Below are 20,992 nucleotides of genomic sequence, written 5' to 3' on the forward strand. Positions count from 1 at the left end.
TCCTCATGGGTAACAATTGTTGCCAATCTCCAGGTGAGGGCTGGAGATCACTGAAAATTACAACTGCTCTTCAGGTAGCAGAGATCAGTTCCTCTGGAGAAAATGGTGGACTCTTTGTCATTATACCATGCTGAGGTCGCCACAGCAAATTGACACTGAGTGTACAAGGCCTTGGCACTCTCCCAGAGCCTCTTTCTAGAGCTCGTTGTATTTATTTCCACAACAGGCCTTATTCCTAGTATGTATATAAACATAGGGTGGCATTCAGCCAAAGTTAAGCATGTTTAGTTTTAGTGGTAGAGTTAGGCTCATGCATAACTCCCATAGACTAATTTTAATACTAATAGGAAAGATTAACTGTGTCTGGATCAAGTTCGTGCTTTCTTGAACAAGGAAAATAATCATGTGCATATATGTTCATCTGCTACTATGAATCTCTGAAGCTCTGCACTGTTCCTTTAACTATGACACAGAAATCTAACATAAGAACATAAGAGAAGCCAATGTTGGATCAGGCCAATGGCCCATCCAGTCCAACACTCTGTCACACAGTGGCCAAAAATACCAGGTGCCATCAGGAGGTCCATCAGTGGGGCGAGGACACTAGAAGCTCTCCCACTGTTTGCCAACCCCGAAACACCAAGAATACAGAGCATCGTTTGCCCCGGAGTTCCTATCTGTACCTTGTGGCTAATAGCCACTGATGGATCTCTGCTCAATTTGTTTATCTAATTCCCTCTTGAATCTGTCCATGGTTGTAGCTGCCACAGCCTCCTGTGGCAGTGAATTCTATGTGTTAATCACTCGTTGGGTGAAGAAGAGCACTCTGTTTCATTCTTCATATCTCTCATTTCATTATTTGCTGTGTACGAATGGATACAAGCAGATAGCAAAGAGAAGGGCTATAGGGGCTCCGTCAATGCACAATATATTGATTAGTATATTAGATTAATACATCATGAATTTCTTGAGTGCAGACACAAGGTCCAATTTCTAGGTTATACACTCGCATTAAATAAGTGGTTACAACTCCAGGGATGGTGGCAGGAATAGCTATGTTAGGCTGATACAGCAACAACTGGTGAAGAGCATCGTGGCACCTTAAAGATGTACAGCATTGTGGTATGCTCAGTGATAGGCCTGAGCCCCCTTCAAGAGATGTATGAAGCCTATGACAGGCTCTGGTTTTTGCTGCTGTACATTTATCAGAATTAAGAGGTGCTACAAATCTGTTTGTTATACTGATATGAGAACACTTTTATTCACCAAGCTCTGGACTCTGACAATACCTTTTAGAAGGAAATAGAAAACCTTATGCACCCCTCCATGGTTGAATAGATGGAAAAAACTCTGAATTACTGAAGAAAATTAAAGAATTGTCTTTTGTTCTGCATGTGAGGAAGAAAAATAAACGAATGGCATTTCCCCCCCCCGGGAAATGGGTCTTACAGCTTGTGCGTCTACAAAGAACCAAATCCCTCCCAATCCCACGGGACTTCAGTTGCAGCTTTAGTTTTTAATTGCTGACACACTTATCGTAAAGGTGCATATGCTTCTGACAATAGATTCCTTGCATGTTTTAAAATATACACTTTATGTGGAGAAAAACAAATGGGAATATACTGTATGAAGTGTAAGTGGGTGTATGTTTAGTTGACCTCGCCTGACTCTTGTTCTGTCATATTAAAACTGCAGTGATTTTGAAGGTACTTTATGTTCAGCCACACAGTACTACTCTCGTTGTGACTAAAGCACTAAAAGCAGCTCCCATGATCCCTCCCCCAAAAGCACACAGTCATCATTGTGGCATGTGGCAAACATGCTGCTGGGAAGTAATTCACATTATAGCTTGGTTTAAACGATCTACCACCATGTGCATCCTTATTAAACAATCTGGCAGAATCATTCAAGTCGACCATTTACAACAATTTAAATATTCAGATGCTGAGCAAGCCACTTAAACTTAAAAACTCTAGTCCCTTTTAATGCTCTCCTCGGTCCTTTATTCTGGTTCTTCTCATTCTGAGCTCATCACACTGTTCAACCTTCAGTGAAGGATTTGCTCTTATCAGTCTCTCTAGCCTTTATTCTTCTCCTCACAGCTTTGCGTTCCGCCCCTCTTCAAGTTGCTTTCTCGTTTCTTCATTCCAGTCTGACTTGCTCTGACTCCAGAGCAGACCAAACTAACAAAAGACAATAATTAAGAACTACCTATATACAGACATGGTTCATTATTTGCTACCCCAATAATCTTTTTTTACAATAATCTGTTTATAGCATGTACTCTAATTATTCTCTCCTATAAATCTAACATGACAATAAAATCTGGTCCCAGAGATATGTATAGTAAAACAAAGAGGATGACTGATTTATTGACAGCTGGATTTTTAAAAAAAATGGGGTGGGGGGAGTAAATCAATGCACTGTCTTATACAAATTAACATATAGCTGCCTTTGCAGTCATTACATTTCACTACTCATGTAAGAAAAATCACTACAAGCCTCTCCCCAATATGTGTGTTCACCATTTTGTCTAAAAGGGGCAACATATTTATTTTTAGCCTTGGTACATGTGTCACCCCTTCCAGACAAAATAGCTATTCCATATTTGGAGGATCATATGTAGTGCATTCTTTCCATATGTGTGGTGAAACGTAGTGATTGAAAGGCTAAGAGATGCTGCAAATCTAGTTAAAACGGAAGTGTGGATTTAGCTAGAGTCACAGTTCAGTCTCATCATTTGTTTGTTAGACAGTATTTCCACACACACACATCCCTTAGCAGATTGGAGACACAAGATCTCAGCCACAGAGGTCAAAAGCTGTAGGATAATTCCCTCATTACTACAATGTTGCTGAGCCTGACCACTGGGACTGAAGGCAAACCTAGAACTACAGCTGACTTAGGAAAGCTGTGTGTATCAGTAACCTAATGTTATCAGTTATTAGGATTATTATGTGCTGATTAGAAGTGTTTAATGTACAAAAACACACAACTACTAAGGGTTAATATAGTGGTCTAGTCTGAAAAACAGTAGTATTGATTTAAAAGTTAATTATTAGGAAGCTACATATGTAGTTCTACCCAATCTGACAGTGTTTGGAAACTTTAAAAATAAAATACATATAAAGGTGTATGTCTGGAAGTCCTACCTGGCGATCCAGGTTCTCCAGGTGGCCCAGGTAACCCATCTTTTCCTGGAAGGCCCGGTTTTCCATGAGCTTGGGAAGCTAACATGGCAGCTGGCAGGTTTAGCTGAGATACAAACTGAGCCATTCTCTCTGCAACAATGAAAGAATGTTTAAAAAAATGAAATGAAAAGTGACCACCATTGAACCTTATCTTACTGAACTAGTTGAAGTTTATATCTTTCAAATTATCCGTAGTCATTTAGTCATGTGGCAGTACAGTTTCCTAAACAACTTTAACTAATTGTAAAGTCTCTCCTGATCATTAAATAGCTTGATGATAGTGCAGTTACAACTGTTTAGCAACATTGATATTGCAATTATATAAGTAAGACTACAACTCAGTCAGAAGTTGTGTCCCCCAAGGGCAAAAGGGAGGAAAATTCTGAAGTCCCTCTCAAGAGTAAAGAATGAGAAATGACAAATTAAAAGCCAACCCTAAAGAGTTGCTGGGTATCATAAAATGCCTTAGTCATGCAGTAAGTCTAGCAATATTTCTCCTTTACCCTCATCCCATTAACACACACAATTGCATCTGAGTGCAGAAAGCATTAATTTGAAAAGAACCTACTGGGAAGAAGCTGTAATGTAAGAACATCTGGCAATCCAAAAGAAAAAGAAAACCAGGGGCTTGATCCAGTCCTGCATAGGCACAATCCCCCTCCTTGAACCTTTCAGGACATAAAGAACCCTGCCCCCCTCCCTGTATGAACAGGCACATGTGACCACTACAGAGAAGGGAAAATCTGCTTCCTTTGCTTCAATAAGGAAAGTGAACCCCAAGATTATATTAATTGTCTAAGTAGATGGGGAGAATGGGGCAAGAATAGAATGCACAGGGCCCCCATTCACCACATGCAATCACTGCACCTGCAACAGACTGGAACCCAAAGAATTTAAGAACTGCTGTTGGTATCTGATGTCACCAGTACATCTACTATGCACATCCCATCTGATTATAGCAGTGAACTCTCAATGTAACATGGATGACATTTTCTTTCTTTTTTTCCAAAACAGTTTTATTTTTAAGACAAAACAAACATAACAAACTTAACATAAAATGAGGGTATCCAAATCTTCTTAAAATTTCTTGTTTAAGAACTCGTATCTAAATATATGTTATTTTATATGATTCACCTTGTATCACTGTATAAAACTTGTTGCACATTATTAAAAGTATAGTGTTTATGTCCTTAAAGTACTTTATAAACCTGTATATCTTATTTATTGGATTCTTCCATCCATTTATAAAATCTTGACCATATTTCCTCAAAAGTTGTCTCTGGTTGTTCTTTCAGAGTTAAAGTTAATTTGTCCATCTCAGCAGTTTCCAAAATTTTCCTTGAAATTTCTTCCCTCGAGGGCACTTCTTTTCTTCTCCAATATTTAGCATATATTATTCTCATTGTTGTTATAACGTGTATTATAAGATAAGAATCATATATTTTTTACAATTTTCCAGTAGAATATTCAGTAAAAATATTTCTGGAACAAAAGGTATAGACGTTTTTAAAAAAATTTTGTAATATTTCATGAATCCAACACCAATATTTCTTCACTGTATCACATAACCACCACATGTGGTAAAAAGACCCAACATTATTTTGGCATTTCCAACATACATTTGAAACATTAGAATACATCTTTGCCAATTTATCTGGGGTGATATACCATCTATAAAACATTATGTAGATATTTTCTTTATATGCAATTGCTTTAGTGATCTTTGCATTTCCCCCCCACATTTGTGACCATTGGTTCATATCAACATTGTGACCCAAGTTTTGTGCCCATTTTACCATAGAGTTTTTAACTACTTCATCTTGGGTCTTAAAATCTAGCATTAATATATACAATTTCTTAATTAATTTCTCATCAGCAAATATCAATATTTTTTCATAAAGCCCTAGTGGACTGTCTTTAGCATATCTTGATTCAATTTGTACTCTTTGCCACCACATTAAGTTTTCTATTGGCTTTAAATGGTTTTTATTCTCTAATAAATCTTCATATCTTAACAATATATCTTCTTGAACTAGGTTAGGGTTTGTAAAGGCTTCCAATGGGGCAACCCATTTAGGCGTCCTAGTATAAAAGTTACTTTTAATTTCTTCCCAAACCTTCAATAGGGAAGCACTAATAAGTTGTTTAAAATATTTATGTGTAGTTGCCTTTTCATACCACACAAAGACGTGCCAACCTAAGAAAAGCTCATGACCGTCTAGCTTCAATAGTCTTGTGTATTTTCTAGTGTAATCCAATCTTTTAACCACATCAAAGACGCTGCTTTATAATAGAGGAGCCAATCTGAAAAAGCAAAACCTGTTCTTTCTTTAACATCTTGTAGTGCTTTAAGTTTTATTCTTGGTTTCTTGTTTTGCCAAACAAATTGTGTCATTTATCAAATTCTTTGACATATTTTTGATTTTGAAGAATAGGAATTGTTTGAAAAAGAAAAATCAATCTTGGTAGTATATTCATTTTAATAGTAGCAATTCTTCACATTAGAGATATTGGAAAGTTTTTCCATTTTTCCATATCTTTCTTGATTTCTTCTATAAGATCCATATAGTTGTTTCCCACCAAAGAGTGACATCTGTTTATTATATTTATTCCTAAATACTTCACCTTCTTTTGAATTTCCAGACCTGCTAATTCTTGTACTTGTTGAGCTTGCACTATGGTCATATTTTTAATAAGCATTTTTGCTTTGTTACTATTAATTTTTAAACCAGCTACCACACCATGGTCTTGTAAGGAGTCTAAAAATTGTTTAATAGAAATCAGTGGATTCTCTAAAATAAAAACCAGGTCATCAGCAAAGGCTTGAAGTTTGTATTCTTCTCTTATTTTAAGGCATTGGATTTGTGGGTTTCATTCAAGATTTCCAAAAACAAAAATTAACAGTAATGATGAAAGTGGACTGCCTTGTCTTGTTCCTTTTTGTATCTTGATATTTTGTGATAAATCCCTGTTAATAAGAACCTTTGCCTGTTGATTAATATAAATCGCTCTCACCATTGTATAAAATTAATTACCAGACTGTGCTTTTAAAAGTAATTCCAACATAAAGTTCCAACTGACATTGTCAAAAGCTTTTTCTGCATCCCAAAAAATTAAAGCCATTTGTTTTTCAGGATGGCCCCCAAAATATTCTATTACATTTAATATTGTTCTTACATTGTTTCTAAGTTGTCTTTTTGGAAGGAAGCCTGTTTGATCTTTATGAATTATTTGGGTCAAAACTCTTCATTCTTGCAGTCAAAATAGAAGCATAGATTTTATAATCCACATTTAATAATGAAATTGGCCTATAATTCTTGATTTCTTTCTCATCTGTATTTTGTTTATATATCAATGTTATCAAAGCTTCATTCCATGACTCTGGTATTTTTCCTTCGATTACTGTATTTTGAATAACAGCTTTTAATTGTAATATCACTAGGCCTTCAAATAAATGATAGAATTCTGCAGGTAATCCATCCGGGCCTGGAGTTTTCACCATTGTTTTGCTTTTTCAATGCTTCTGTCACTTCAGCAACAGTTATTGGATCATTTAAAAATTTCCTTTGATCTTCTGCAATTTTTTAACATTATGGTTTTCCAGATATTTTATAATTTGATCTTGTGTTGCTTCTCTTTTTTGGTATAGCTTCTCATAAAACAGTTCAATATTTTTTTTCAAGTTTTTTGGTGTATTTTTTTCTTCTACTTGATCTCTAAGTATTTTTATATATCTTTTTTCTTTCTCTTTCCATAGTTTGTAGGCTAACCATCTAGTTGGTTTATTTGCATTTTCAAAATAGTTTTGTTTTGCATACATAATTTTTTTTTGCTATTTCTTGTGTTAATAAACAGTTCATTTGATGCTGTAAAAGCTTTAATTTCACTTTTATCTGTTCAGTTGAAGGATCTTGTTTAATCTTTTCTTCTTGTTTTTTAATCTGTGCTTGAATTTGGGGAAAAATTTCTAGGTTTTGCTTTTTGACATGTGCTTTCTCTAATCATCCAGCCTCTGGCTAAGGCTTTAAATGCATCCCGTACAGTTCTAATGGAGATCTCTGGTTGGATATTTTGTTCAAAGAACATTTGAAATTCCTTTTTGGATTCCTTTACAAATTTTTCATTCTTCAAAATGAAGGTGTTCAAAGACCATCTATTCTTCATTGGAGTATCTTGTAGTATAAGCATCACCGGATTATGATCTGCAAAAGTTGCTGGTAAAATCTCCACTTCCAATACATTATTTATTATTGTTGTAGATGTTCAACACATATCTATTCTTGACCACAACATGTGTCTTGCAGAGTAGAAAGTGTAGCCCCTTTTTTTTGGATTTCTAACTTTCCATGCATCCACCAGGTTATATTCTTCTGCCAATTGTAAAAACGTAGAAGGAAGTTCATTTCCTTGTTTCTGTTTTCCAGTTATTATTTTTCTATCTGAAGTTCTGTCAAAGACAGCATTGTAATCTCCAATCATACAAATTTCATCAAACTTTTGTTTTGAAATCAGTTCTTGCAGAAGTTTATAGAATTTCTCCTGATGTTGGTTAGGTGCATATATACTTGCAACCAAGGTCAGTTTACCTTGTCTTTGTATTTGTACCAACAGAATACGGCTGTCTTCTGAAGCATAGATGAAGTACGGATGTAGGTGTTCTTTTACATAAGTCACAACTCCTCTTTACTTCTTTTCCTTATCTGAAGAAATAAAAACTTTCTCAGATTTCTTGATTTGCAGATATTTCTGATCTACATTTTTTATATGCATCTCTTTGAGGCAGATAATGTCCAATTGCATTTTTTTTCAGTTGTTGAAATATCTGCCTTCTTTTTTGCACTGCATTTAGTCCATTTGCATTTATTAAAATTATCTTTATTTTTCTTCTATCCACCTTGTGATTGTATCTGTGGTTCCGAGACTTCTTTAATCCTCATTTGCTGCCTGAACTATGGTGCTGGAGAAGACTCTTGAGAGTCCCTTGGACTGCAAGAAGAACAAATCAGTCAATCCTCAAAGAAATCAACCCTGACTGTTCCCTGGAAGGCCAGATAATGAAACTGAAGCTAAAATACTTTGGCCACCAAATGAGAAGGGAGCACTCACTGGAGAAGACCCTGATGCTGGGAAAGATTGAAGGTCAAAGAAGACGGGGACGGCAAAGGATGAGATGGTTAGACAGTGTCATCGATGCAATGAACATGAAGTTGAGCAAACTTCAGAGGATGGCGGAAGACCGGAAGGCCTGGAGGGAGCTGGTCCATGGGGTCGCAAAGAGTCGGACTCGACTGTGCGACTGAACAACAACAACAACAAAGTATTTGAGATGTTGTAATCTTTACTGCTTTTCTGGTTGATGTTGTTTTCTTAATTGCACCTGAAGTTGTTCTGGAAGCACCATGTATCTCCTGGTCTTCTTCTTCTGTAACCTCTGGATTGTCTTCTTCGGTTTTGAGGTCTCCTCCATGCATTTTGAGGAAGTCCTCCACTTTGAAAACTGATTTGATTCTGTATCTTATACCTTTGTAAGTGAAGAGTACACCTTCTGGAAGTAGCCATCTGTAGGGAATTTCATTTCTTCTCAAGGTAGCTGTAAGATCCATATACTCTTTCCTTTTTCTCTGACTCCATGGGATTTCTTTTAAGATCTTTACTTCTTCTTTTTAATACTTGCCCAAATGGGCAAAGTTTATTAGGGTTTTTTTTAAGGATTACACAAAACAAACAGAAAAGGGCTATACATTTTTAAAATATCTAGACATTGTCTCGTTCACAACATCTTTACATACATAGTTCCTTTCCCCTCCTTGATTAACTTTATATTCCACAACAAATATCATTAATCAAAATTCTATTCTCAATATATAGTTCATTTTTCTATATCCTATCTGCTATATTTCATTTTATCTATGCTACCCTATTATTAATCAGTTTTATAATCATAAAAATAGGAAGGGAAAGAAACAGGTGTTTCAACAGTTTAACAGTTCTAATTTGGGCACCTATTTCTTGTATAATAACAGTTTGGTCCCTTTAAGATATTCCTTCACCTTTTTAGCTTTCAAAATCCCATATACTTGCAAACTTAAGGATAGTATTTTATATTTTTCTTAGCTTTACAGTGCCAATATGCTTTCACCTTACTCTATGTAACTTCCTCTTTTCTCTCACAATGATAAATCATTACATCTTATCTAGGTGATCAGCCCATTACTATTATTTTTTTCTCTCTGCAAAGCCCACTCTAAAAATCAAACTGTCCTATAAGTTCCCCCCCCTCAACCTTCAGTTAGAGCATTACAGATATCCCAAACCTGTTGTTTCAAATAGACCAACCATTACTTATAACTTTCACTAATCATTTGGAACAATAAAATAGTCAGTATTTATAACTACAGATTATATTCTTAGTCAATCATTTTGCAAGTGTCAGTATAGGTTCAAGTAAAAAAAAAGAATAAAGATATAGTATGTAGACATGTATTTCTTATACAAAGGCCCTGGTCACACGGGAGGTTTTGGGCCGAAAGAGGGATGAATCGGGGGCACAGCAAGTGGGCACAAGCACACTGCAACATCTAGGAAGTGGTGCGCACCCATTTCCGATCCGGCCCTTCAGGCAGAAAATGCGCTGAAAAAACCCCCCAGCAAATAAGGAGGACTTACCTGAAATGGCGCAGCAAGCGCGGCCGTGGGATCGCGACACGCCTGTCTTCAGGAGCATTTGAGGCTCCCAGCCAAACTGCGCATGTGCACACATGCGCAGCCAGCTGCCTCGCGCTCCCTTCCGTGGCTTTCTCCACGGCATCTGATCGTGCCAGGGAGCAACTGCGCAGCAGCTCACGGGATCCGTCTGATCCCATCGCCCCAGTTTCTTTTGGTGCGGCTTTACAAAGCCGCACTTTGGCCGCATCAATTTCCCCCCGTGTGGCAGGGGCCAAATACTTATAAAATATTAGTTAGTATTATATGCCTTCGATCTTTGAAGGTCTCCTCCTCTTTAGTCTTGCTTATGGAATAACGCATGAAGTCCTGTCTCACCAACTCGGCCATTGCTGTCTTATATCCAGCCACTGTCAAAGTCTCTGAGGAATCTCCAAAGTTACAGCTGAATAAATCTCTCATTCTGAGTGTCAAGTGTTGAAACACTTCCAGCTGCTCCTCGCTTTGTAAAGTATATGACGTCATCTGTGCTTGGTCGTCTTGCACTTCAAAAAACATGATTTCTTCTCTTTCAAAGATTTCTTCCAGGGCTTGGCAGACAGAGTCCGTAATCTTTTTTTCCAATTGTAGCTTAAAGAGTTCCCAAAATTTCTCCCAGTCATCTAGTTGCTGTAATATGTTTCCAAAGGGATTTGTTGCTGTAATATGTTTTCCAAAGGCCATCACGCTCCTGAACAGGCAGCCTTCACTGCTGCTAGCTGGGAAAAGATTTCTACAGAGACTAATCTTAAGGGGCTGATTTGATTTATTGAAAGGAGGACAGGCTTGTAAAATGGCGACCGTGACTTTTCTACCTGCGTAGTTCACAGATTTGTGGAGGCTGCTTAAAATCACGTAAGAAGCATATTTAAGAGCCACTGGTATGTATCATAAATTACTTTTATTTTTTCACATAGTACCTTTTATCAGCCACTCAAAGAGGTGGTTAAAAAACTTAAAAATATCCCTACTGAAAATTAATGTGGTGAATTATCACCCTGTCTCTAATCTGCCCTTCTTAGACCAAGTGATTATTTAAGACCAATAGTAGACCAGGTCTTCTTGAATAACTCATCTGCTTTGGATGATTTTCAGTCTGATTTCAGGCCAGACTATGAGAGAGAGATGGCCCTGGTGGCTTTAGTTGATGACCTCCGAGTACACAAAGGCCATTCTTCTTTGTTGCTCCTAATGGATTTATCTGCAGCCTTTGATACAATAGACCATGCCATCCTGCTGAGGTGTATGGAAGCAGAAATAGGTGTCAGGGGATATGCCTTGGACTCGATTAAATTACAGGGGTTGGATTCAAAGGGTTGCCATTAGAGACCAGTTATCTTCAGTGTGGGAGATAGTCTCCTTGGGTTCCCAGTAAGGTAAGTAGACTTCTACAAGGAGACCCACATAAATACAAAGGGTTTTAAAAGGGGGATTATATATCATTATTATTTTTAAAGCAATTATTAACCCAGGTTGGGTGCTATCCAGTGTTTTGCACAGAGTGTCACATGTATGACTATCTGCCCACTGGACTTGGGTGTGTGCCCGGTGCAAGGAGCTCCTAGTTCTCAGGGAATGAGTTTGCTCCCTTGAGGCCAAGGTGGCAGACCTGGAGAAGCAGAGAGAATTAGGTGCATGGAGAAGACTCTTGGGGACTTGTTAGATATGTCCCACTCTGAATATGGCAGCCCCGTCGCTGTCAGGGAGCATGAGGGTCGAGAGGAAACAGGGCACCATGCTGCGGACAAGGGGAATGTGCCCTCAGAACGGACCTCTTCTTCAGCTGGTGAACGGGTATCCTTTCGCATCAAGGAAGCATCCCTTGGCAGGGAGGAAGGGGGGCTCTTGGTAGCTGGTGATTTGATCCTTAGGCAGGTAGACAGCTGGGTGGCGAACCTGCATACTGACCGTATGGTGATTTGTCTGCATGGTGCAAAGGTAGTGGACATTACACATGTAGTAGATAAACTGGTAGATAGCGCTGGGGAGAAGCCAGTGCTCATGGTACATGTTGGCACCAACAGTATGGGGAAATGCAGTCGTGAGATCCTGGTGGAAAAATTTAGGCTGCTAGGCAGGAAACTCAAGGTCAGGATCTCCAAGGTAGCCTTCTCAGAAGTGCTACCTGTTCCACGTGCAGGGCCGGACAGACAGGCACAGATCAGGAGTCTCAATGCGTTGATGAGATGATGGTGTAGGGGGGAAGGCTTCACGTTTATTAGGCACTGGTATGTTTTTTGAAACAAGAAGGAGCTGTACAAAAGAGACCGTCTCCACTTGTCCCGAGAAGGAACCAGGCTGCTGTCACTTAAAATCAAAAAGGTGGCAGAGCAGTTTTTAAACTGAATATGGGGGGGGGAGAAGTACATTTTGCTTTCCTCACCTTCAAAAACTCGAAGAACCTCCAGTCTGATATATTTTCTCATTTCTTCAAATGAAACGGAACCAGCCTGAGGAAGCAATTTTAAAAAATGGTAAATATAAGGGTAGGTGTTCTTAGCATCAAAATAATCAAAGCAAAGATGCCAAATTTTGTTTGGTAGTATGTATTATAAGAGCTTGGCATCTTATATTTCAATAGATCAATATGTATAAATAAAACACAGTACAAAGAAGAAAATTATAATGACAGTAAAGTGAGCATATTTAAATGGTTGTACTGCTTAAAGATATCCACCCCTGCCGGCTTCTTCAAGAGCCAGCTGCCTTACCGGTAAGCCTGGGACACCTGGATGGCCCTGAAGACCTGGTGATCCAGGGTTGCCCTTGTCCCCAGGTGGCCCCATCGGTCCTAGAGATCCTTTGTCTCCTGGTAAGCCAGGTTTCCCTCTTTCACCTTGTGGCCCCCTGTCTCCTGGTATGCCTTGATCCCCCTGTTCAAAAGAAAGAGAGGGTTTTTTTTGGTCATATCTGTTTGACTCTCAATTGTCTTTCATTTGTTGAAATCTGAGTCAAGGATGCTGAGAACTATTTCATTAAACTGCAGCACAATGACAAAGAGAAGATGCTGACAGGCTACAATCAAACAAATGTTATGCTCCTGTAGTCACACACTTGCTGTATTATTTGAGCTCTACAAAAAAGAAAATATATGACTACATGAGGCTAGAATGACTATGACAGCCAAGTGTTGGTTTTCCAGACCTGAACAGTCTCCTGAATCAGATGGAAAAAAACAATTCGCTTCTACAACTTTGCACCTACTGAAAATTCTTGCTATTTTCTGCAATGATGGTGCTAGAGGTCATGGAAAATTTTAAGAATACGGAAAAAATTACTTTAAGAACATCTAAATGGCAATAGCAACAATTACTTGAAAGGGGGTACATAGGTTAAGCATACAAAAAAGCTGCAAGACTCTCACAAAAAATACTATATAATTTGGATCTTTAAATTCTAGTGAGCCACAGAATGGTGGCATTACTTTTGTTCTTAACTGAGCAAACAGACACACATTATTCAAGCAGCAATACAATTGGGAGTAACAGCTGGATGAAAAAATATGGGTGGCAATCCTAACTTGTGCCATGTGATGAGGCAGATTTTACTATCTCCTTAAAAATGTGAAATCAGGGGAAGTGATGATGAAGTAGTGGTACAAAATGCACTTTAAAATACAGCTAGGTACTGCCAATAACTGGCTTCCCATGCATAAATAATATGATGAGTTGACATGTAGCTCCTATATGGTAAGTTTTCCAACTGAAGCCAAAGAAGAGAAAGAACAGGAAAACTGATGTGGATCCAGCCTTCTTCAAAGGAGCCTTCCTTTATTAGAAGAAGAGCCAGTTAAGTTGGTGGAAGGCTTCTTCGGCTGGAAGAAGGCTTCAAATGTACAGTGGAGTGGTAGGATACAATTAGGATTCACCCCACTGAAAGCAATTGCTAGTATAAATACTAGCATAGAGGACATGATAAACAATCATGGGTGTCAAGAAAGCACAGTAATGGCCCTGACCTGGATAGCCCAGGCAAGCCTGATCTCTTCAGCTCTCGGAAACTAAGCAGGGCCAGTCCTGGCTAGTATTTGGAAGGGAGACCTCCAAGGAATACCAGGGTCATGATGCAGAGGCAGGTGTTGGCAAGCCACCTCTGAATGTCCCTTGCCTTCAAGCCCCACTAGGGGCCACTAGAAGTCAGCTTGACTTGATGGCAACATTAAAAAAAGAAGAATGCAAAAGAATACTACTCGAGGAAGCTGTTCAGCCATGATTGTAAAGGATGGAGTTCTGTTCTATTTGTGGCAGGTATGTGAAATAATTTGTAAAGATTTAATTCCTCTAAAATAAATCAGTTTATCAGCAATTTAAACAGTAACAGTTTTCAGAACTTCAGGTTGGTAACCCTGTTGGTCTGAAGCAGCAAAACAAAGTTTGAGTCCAGTGGCACCTTTAAGACCAAAAAAGTTTCATTATGGGTATAAGCTTTTGTGTGCATGCACACTTCTTCAGGTGTGCGTGCACACAGAAGCTTATATCCAGAATTTAAAATTGTTGGTCTTAAAGGTGCCACTGGACTCAAACTTTGTTCAGTTTTCATAACTGTGCTGCTTGATTATTTTCTTGGGTTTTAAAGAACTGTATTTCTAATGAACGTTGAATGGTTAGTGTGTTAACCTGGTCTGAGAACCATAATTGACATGGGGTCCAAATAAAATTCTACAGTGAGAGTGGCAGTCAAGAATAGCAGTAGAGAATAGCAGTTAGTTCAGTTAAGGAGTCATTTAAGAAGAGTGAGAGGATTGAGGAGGATCCTGGAATAGTCCTTCTCTTAGGGAAATAACTCCCGGTAAAGGGGGGTAATTACTGTTAGAGAAGGGAAATTGGAACCTGTATGTGTGTTCCTGCCTTCACAAACTTTAGTAATTTTATTACAAAAAGACTTATGCCTATTTATCTATGACGTGAAAGACAAGTGATCTCTCTCCACAGTTTTAAAGACCTGTCTGTAGAATCAAACAGCTACTTAAACTATCTATTGTTTATAATTATACAAAGTTACCTCATTCCTTTGTGCCTGTTCACCTGCCAAGGTTAAACCTGATTCCTACCCAACCATTCCCCCATAGAAGTGAAATAAAGCAGTTTGTTTGTTTTGAATTAACATCAGCCTCTCATGTGCCATTATCAAACATATGCAAATGAAAGATTTTTCTCAGTTCCTCAATTCCCTAGGCTGGGTCAGCACATATCCATATACATTTAAAAAACTGGATGAGACAGACATGAAGGAGGAGGAGAACAAGAAAAGGGACTGCCTGGCAAAAGAAAAATGGAAATGGGAATCATTCTAGTATCTTTAAAATGACCGTAAAAGTTTACTGTTTGATCTGAACTAATGCCGTGAACATACATTTGATCTTTCAGGGAGCAAAGAGATGCCTCTGAAGGCCACAGACTTTTATTGCCTCACTGTTTATATTAATCTAAAAATTGTGCATAGAAATAAAAAATCAGAAAAAATAAGCACACTAGAGGAAAAGAAAACAGAAAAGTATTTATTTCAGGCAAAAGTTGAAGGCTTTTTTGTTAAATAATTTGACCACTAAATCAGTTTGATTTCCAGTGGCTTAACTTTTGATAATAACTATAATTAAGACTTCATTCTAAAACCCTAATAACTTGTGATATAGCAGTGGACTAATTGAATTCACAATGAATTCCTGACAAGATAGCCATTATTGTCTGTTTGCAGTCACCAAAGCTATAACCTCTGCAAATGAAAAGCTATAACCTCTGCAAAGTAACTCACTTCAAATTAAATTTTTTATTAATTTCAAACTCTTACAAATTAATTACAAGTTATTCTGCAATAGGAAATGAATTTAACATTCTTTAATAATATTCTTCTACAAGTTGCCAATTCTATTCTGCTTCTACTTCATTTTAAAATTATAATAATTCATTAAGTCCGATAGAAATTTGTACGCCTAAGTAAATATTTCTGCCTCTCAAAATTACTCCAGTACAAATGCAATTATAAACTCTATCACCCATAATTTCCCTTTGGATCTCCTTATGTTCATAACCATATATTCAAAGTGTCCTCAAGCTTCAGACCTCTGTTCTTCCTGGCAATTTCCAAGAGGTTCTGCTTAGTTTTTGTGTCCTTAAGATCTGCCATGATATCAGGTATCAGTGCTGGCGAGCCCATTTGGGGAGGGTTTACATGGAAAGCATTGTTTACCACTGGCCCCAGAAGCTGTATAATTCCTTCTAACCACTCATTTAAAGCGACAGTAAGGTCCTTGTTTAAATCAAAGTTCAAAGAAATTCCACGGAATTTTACTTTAGTTTCCCGTGATTTAATTTCTAACAGCATTAGCTTGCTTTTTGCCCATCCTTCAAAAGTTTCTTTAGAGTTCTTTTGCATGCCAGCAGCTGCTGTCTCCACCTTCTCTTGTGCCTCCTGCAGCTTTTTGTTGACTTCATCCCATTTATTCATAATAGGAATAAATATTATTCTTGTTTTAAATCTGTAAGCATCTCCTGTAAATGCTTTTCGGTTAAAGAGTCTTCCATTTTCTTTCTGCTTACACGCGCTTCTGCTTCCTCCATTTCCAACGGGGGGGGGGGAGAGTCTTCATCTGAAGAGTTTTGGCTTTCTTGCATTGCTCTAGGTATCGGTTTGGAGGAATTCTTACCACCTTTTGCTCCCCCATTCCTCCCCATTGTTTTGGTAAAGCTGTAATATTTAAATTGCAGCCCGTTCTTTACAATTTTAATTCTTTTGTAGGAGTGTGACGTGGGGGCTATGTTGGGTGCAACTGCGCAGCTCCACTGTCGCTCCACCCCCCAACTAACTCTCTTCAAGTACACCAACTAGCTCTTCCAAATTACTAAAAAAATATTAGCATTCAGGGAAGCAACAGGGGCCCATCTGAACGTCCAGCGAAGGAGCATCCACCACCTCCGGAGGCAGACTGTTACACTGCTCAACCACTCTTACAGTTAGGAAGTTTCTCCTGATTTTTAGCCGGTAACGACTCCCTTGTAATTTCCACCCATTAGACCTAGTCTTGCAATCCAGAGCAAGAGAGAATAGATCTGCTCCAACTTCTACATGACAGCTCTTCAAATACTTGAAGACTGCAATCATGTCCCCTCTAAGCCTTCTCTTTCCCAGGCTAAACATACCCAACTCTTTCAGCCTTTCCTCATAAGACTTGGATTCCAACCCTCTCACCATCCTGGTTGCCCTCTTCTGGACACACTCAAACTTGTCAACATCCTGCCTAAAATGTGGTGCCCCAAACTGGACACAGTACTCCAGGTGAGGCCTGACCATAGTAGAATAGAGCGGAACTACCACCTCCCTTGATCTGGATACAATGCTTCTGTTAATGCATCCTAAGATTGCATTAGCTTTCTTCACAGCCACATCGCACTGCAAGCTCATGCTATCACTTTCACATGTGCTGCTGTTAAGCCAAGTCCCTCCCATTCTAGATCTGTGCCTTTGATTTTTTGTACCTAAGTGTAGGACTTTGCACTTATCTCTATTGAAATTCATTTTATTTGTCTCAGCCCACTGTTCCAGCCTATCTAGATCATTTTGAATCCTGACTCTGTCTTCTTCAGAATTAGCAATCCTACCTAACTTAGTGCCACCTGCAAATTTGATAAGCATCCCCTCTATGTCTTCCTCCAGGTCATTTATAAAAAACATTGAACACCACCAGGCCTAGGACTGAGCCCTGCGGCACTCCACTTGAGACTTCCCTCCATGTAGACGCAGAGCCATGTATGACCACTCATTGGGTATGATTTTTAAACCAACCATGAATCCATCCAACAGTTGCACCATCCAGCCCACATTTAACCAGCTTATCCTCAAGGATATCATGAGAAACATTGTCAAATGCTTTACTGCAATCTAGATACACTATATCCACAGCATTGCCAGAGTCAACCATTTTGGTAACTCTGTCAAAAAAGGAGATAAGGTTGGTCTGGCATGACTTATTCTTGATAAACCCATGCTGGCTACTACCAATTAACTCATTCCATTCAAGGTGCTCACAGAGCATAATCTGCTCTAGAATTTCCCCAGGTATTGATGTCAAGCTGACAGGCCTGTAATTTCCTGGGTCTGTCTTTTTTCCCCTTCTTGAAGATTGGGACAACATTTGCTCTTTTCCAGTCTTCCGGCACAATACCAGTACTCCAGGACATCTCAAAGATTAGAGCCAGAGGCTCTGAAATAACATCTGCAATTTCTTTTAGCACCCTGGGATGCAAGCCATGCGGCCCTGGAGATTTGAAAGTATTTAAGGCAGCTAGATGCTCTCTAACCATTTCCTTACTTACTCTGGACTAGCAGTTTCTCCTTCCTTCATATGCCCTGCATTCTTCAGTTTGCATACAGCTCACCATATGGTTAAAGACTGACACAAAGTGAGAGTTGAGTAATTCCGCTTTGTATTCATCCCTTGTTAAGGCTTGACCGTCTTCCCCTAGCAATGAGCTTACTCCATCCCTGTTCTTCTTTTTGCTCCGAACATAGGCATAGAAATTTTTCTTGTTGTTTTAGCATCCCTCGCAAGTCTCAGCTCCATCTGCCCTTTAGCCTTTCTGACACGATCCCTACAGATTTGAGCTTGATTCTTATACTCACCCTCAGTAATCTGACCCTCCTTCAATTTACTGTAAAGGTAAAGGTTCCCTTGCTCGAAAGCCAGTCGAATCCGACTCTAGGGTTGCGGTGCTCATCTCCGTTTCAAAGCCGAAGAGCCAGCGCTGTCTGAAGACGTTTCCGTGGTCATGTGGCCGGCATGACTAAACACCAAGGTGCATGGAACGCTGTTACCTTCCCACCGAAGTGGTCCCTATTTATCTACTTGCAATTTCTTGCTTTCGAACTGCTAGGTTGGCAGGAGCTGGAACTAGAGACGGGAGCTCACTCCATCATGCGGCACCCGGGTCTCGAACTGCTGAACTACTGACCTTCCACAGCTTGCAGTTCAGCGTCTTAACCACTTGAGCCACTGTACATCTCCCTTTTTAGTCTCAGCTCTTCAGAGAGTTCCTTGTTCAGCCACCTCGGCTTAATTTCCCGTCGGCCACCTTTCTTTCTTACTGGAATAGTTTGCGATTGTGACTTAAGCACTTCATTTTTCAGCATCACCCATCCTTCCTGTGCAGATTTCCCCCTCAGCATTTCCAGCCATGGGATCCTACCTAATATTTATCTGAGTTTTTTGAAATCAGCTTTCCTGAAGTCCAGGATACGAGTCCTACCAAGTCCTGGTTTCACATCCTTCTCTGTGTCAAATTCCAAGCTGACATGGTCACTATATAAAAGATTTGCCTATCATTATTAGTGTTTTTTCTTGAGACTGTGGAGGGCTATTGAGGACAGAATGCCTGCAAGTCCTATGGCTGATTCAGTAATGCAACAGAGCCTTTATGGGATTTACACTGATGTTGAAAACATTTCCTTTCACATGGATCACTGCCTTGAAGTGGTGAGAGGGCTTGCGTGGTTCAATGAAGCTGCAGCCTATGCTGTGGAGTGCCACCCATGACGAACAGGCCACAGCGGAGAACTCAGACACAATGTAATCCACTAGAGAAGGAAATGGCAACCCACTCCCGTATCTTTGCCAATAGAACCCCATGAACAGTAACAAAAGGCTACAAGATATGACGCTGGAAGATGAGCCCCTCAGGTCAGAAGGTGTCCAATATGCTACTGGGGAAGAGCAGAGGGCAAGTACAAGTAAACCCAGAAAAAGTGAAGCAGTTGGGCCAAAGCTGAAAGGACGCTCAGCTGTGGATGTGTCTGATGGTGAAAGAAAAGTCTGATGCTGCAAAGAACAATACTGCATAGGAACCTGGAATGTAAGATCAATGAATCAAGGTAAGTTGGATGTGGTCAAAAATGAGATGGCAAGACTGAACATCGACATCTTGGGAATCAGTAAACTAAAGTGGGTGGGAATGGGCGAATTTAACTCAGAAGACCATTATATCTACTACTGTGGTCAAGAATCCCATAGAAAAAATGGTGTGGCCTTTATAGTCAATAAAAGAGTGAAAAAGGCAGTAATGGGATACAATCTCAAAAACAACAGAATGATTGTGGTCCGAATCCAAGGCAAACCATTCAACATCACAGTAATCCAAGTCTATGCCCCAACCACTGACGCAGAAGAGACTGAAGTGGACCGGTTCTATGAAGACCTACAACACCTCCTAGAACTAACACACAAAAAAGATGTCCTTATTGTCGTAGGGGACTGGAATGCTAAAGGAGGAAGTCGAAAGGTAACTGGAATAACAGACATGTTTGGCCATCAAGAACAAAATGAAGCCGGGCAAAGGCTAACAGAGTTTTGTCAAGAAAACATGCTGGTCATAGTGAACACCCTTTTCCAACAACCTAAGAGGTGACTCAACACATGGACATCACCAGATGGGCAACACCGAAATCAGATTGATTATATCATTTGCAGTCAAAGATGGAGAAGCTCTATACCGGGGTGGCCAAACTTGCTTAACGTAAGAGCCACATAGAATAAATGTCAGATGTTTGAGAGCCGCAAGACATGAACAAATATTACACACAACTTCTTATTGAAGAAATGCAAATTTGCTTTTTATTAACATTAAACAGGACTGCCAAAAATAAAAACAAAAGGGGTAAAAACAGATATTGATGATATTTATTTGTTTGTTAAAGTTATTTATTTGTCAGAGAGGGAGGGGGGGAGAGAGAGAGAGAGAATGGGGGAAAAGAAAGCAAATAGATGGGGAGGGAGGGAGGGGAAAAGAGAGAGAAAAACAGAAAGAGAGAGAGGTGGAAAGAAAGCAAATAAATGTGGGGAAGGGAGAGGTGGAAAGAAAGTGACTGTAACTTTAAATACATCCTACATCACCCCCCCACCATCCCAAGCCAGCTGGCTTGGCTTGGAGAAGTGATTTAAAGAGACAAATGCCTTCTTCAAGCCGGCCAGTGTGTGTGGGGGTACATTTAAAGATAAAGTTGCTTTCTTTCTCTGCTCCCCCCCATCTCAAGCCTACCCAGGGAGGGGAACACTGGCTGGGAAAGGGAAGACCGATTGGGGAGGCATGCCTCCCCTTCACTTTCCCAGCCGC

General features: G+C 39.4%; 1 protein-coding gene across 1 annotated transcript in view; it reads right to left on the reverse strand.

Moving 5' to 3' along the window:
- The window catches only part of LOC107111657 (collagen alpha-1(XIX) chain-like), a 43,419-nt gene that overhangs the window by 12,598 nt on the left and 9,829 nt on the right, over positions 1 to 20,992 (reverse strand). Inside the window, exons 3-5 of the mRNA XM_015412666.1 lie at positions 12,605 to 12,766; positions 12,277 to 12,343; positions 3,153 to 3,281 (exon numbers count right to left, since the gene is read on the reverse strand). Coding sequence (XP_015268152.1) covers positions 3,153 to 3,281; positions 12,277 to 12,343; positions 12,605 to 12,766 — 358 coding nt within the window. The remainder of the gene's footprint in view (positions 1 to 3,152; positions 3,282 to 12,276; positions 12,344 to 12,604; positions 12,767 to 20,992) is intronic.

The sequence above is a fragment of the Gekko japonicus genome, unplaced genomic scaffold, assembly GCF_001447785.1.
Source record: "Gekko japonicus isolate JY-2015 unplaced genomic scaffold, Gekko_japonicus_V1.1 scaffold806, whole genome shotgun sequence".
NCBI lineage: Eukaryota > Metazoa > Chordata > Lepidosauria > Squamata > Gekkonidae > Gekko > Gekko japonicus.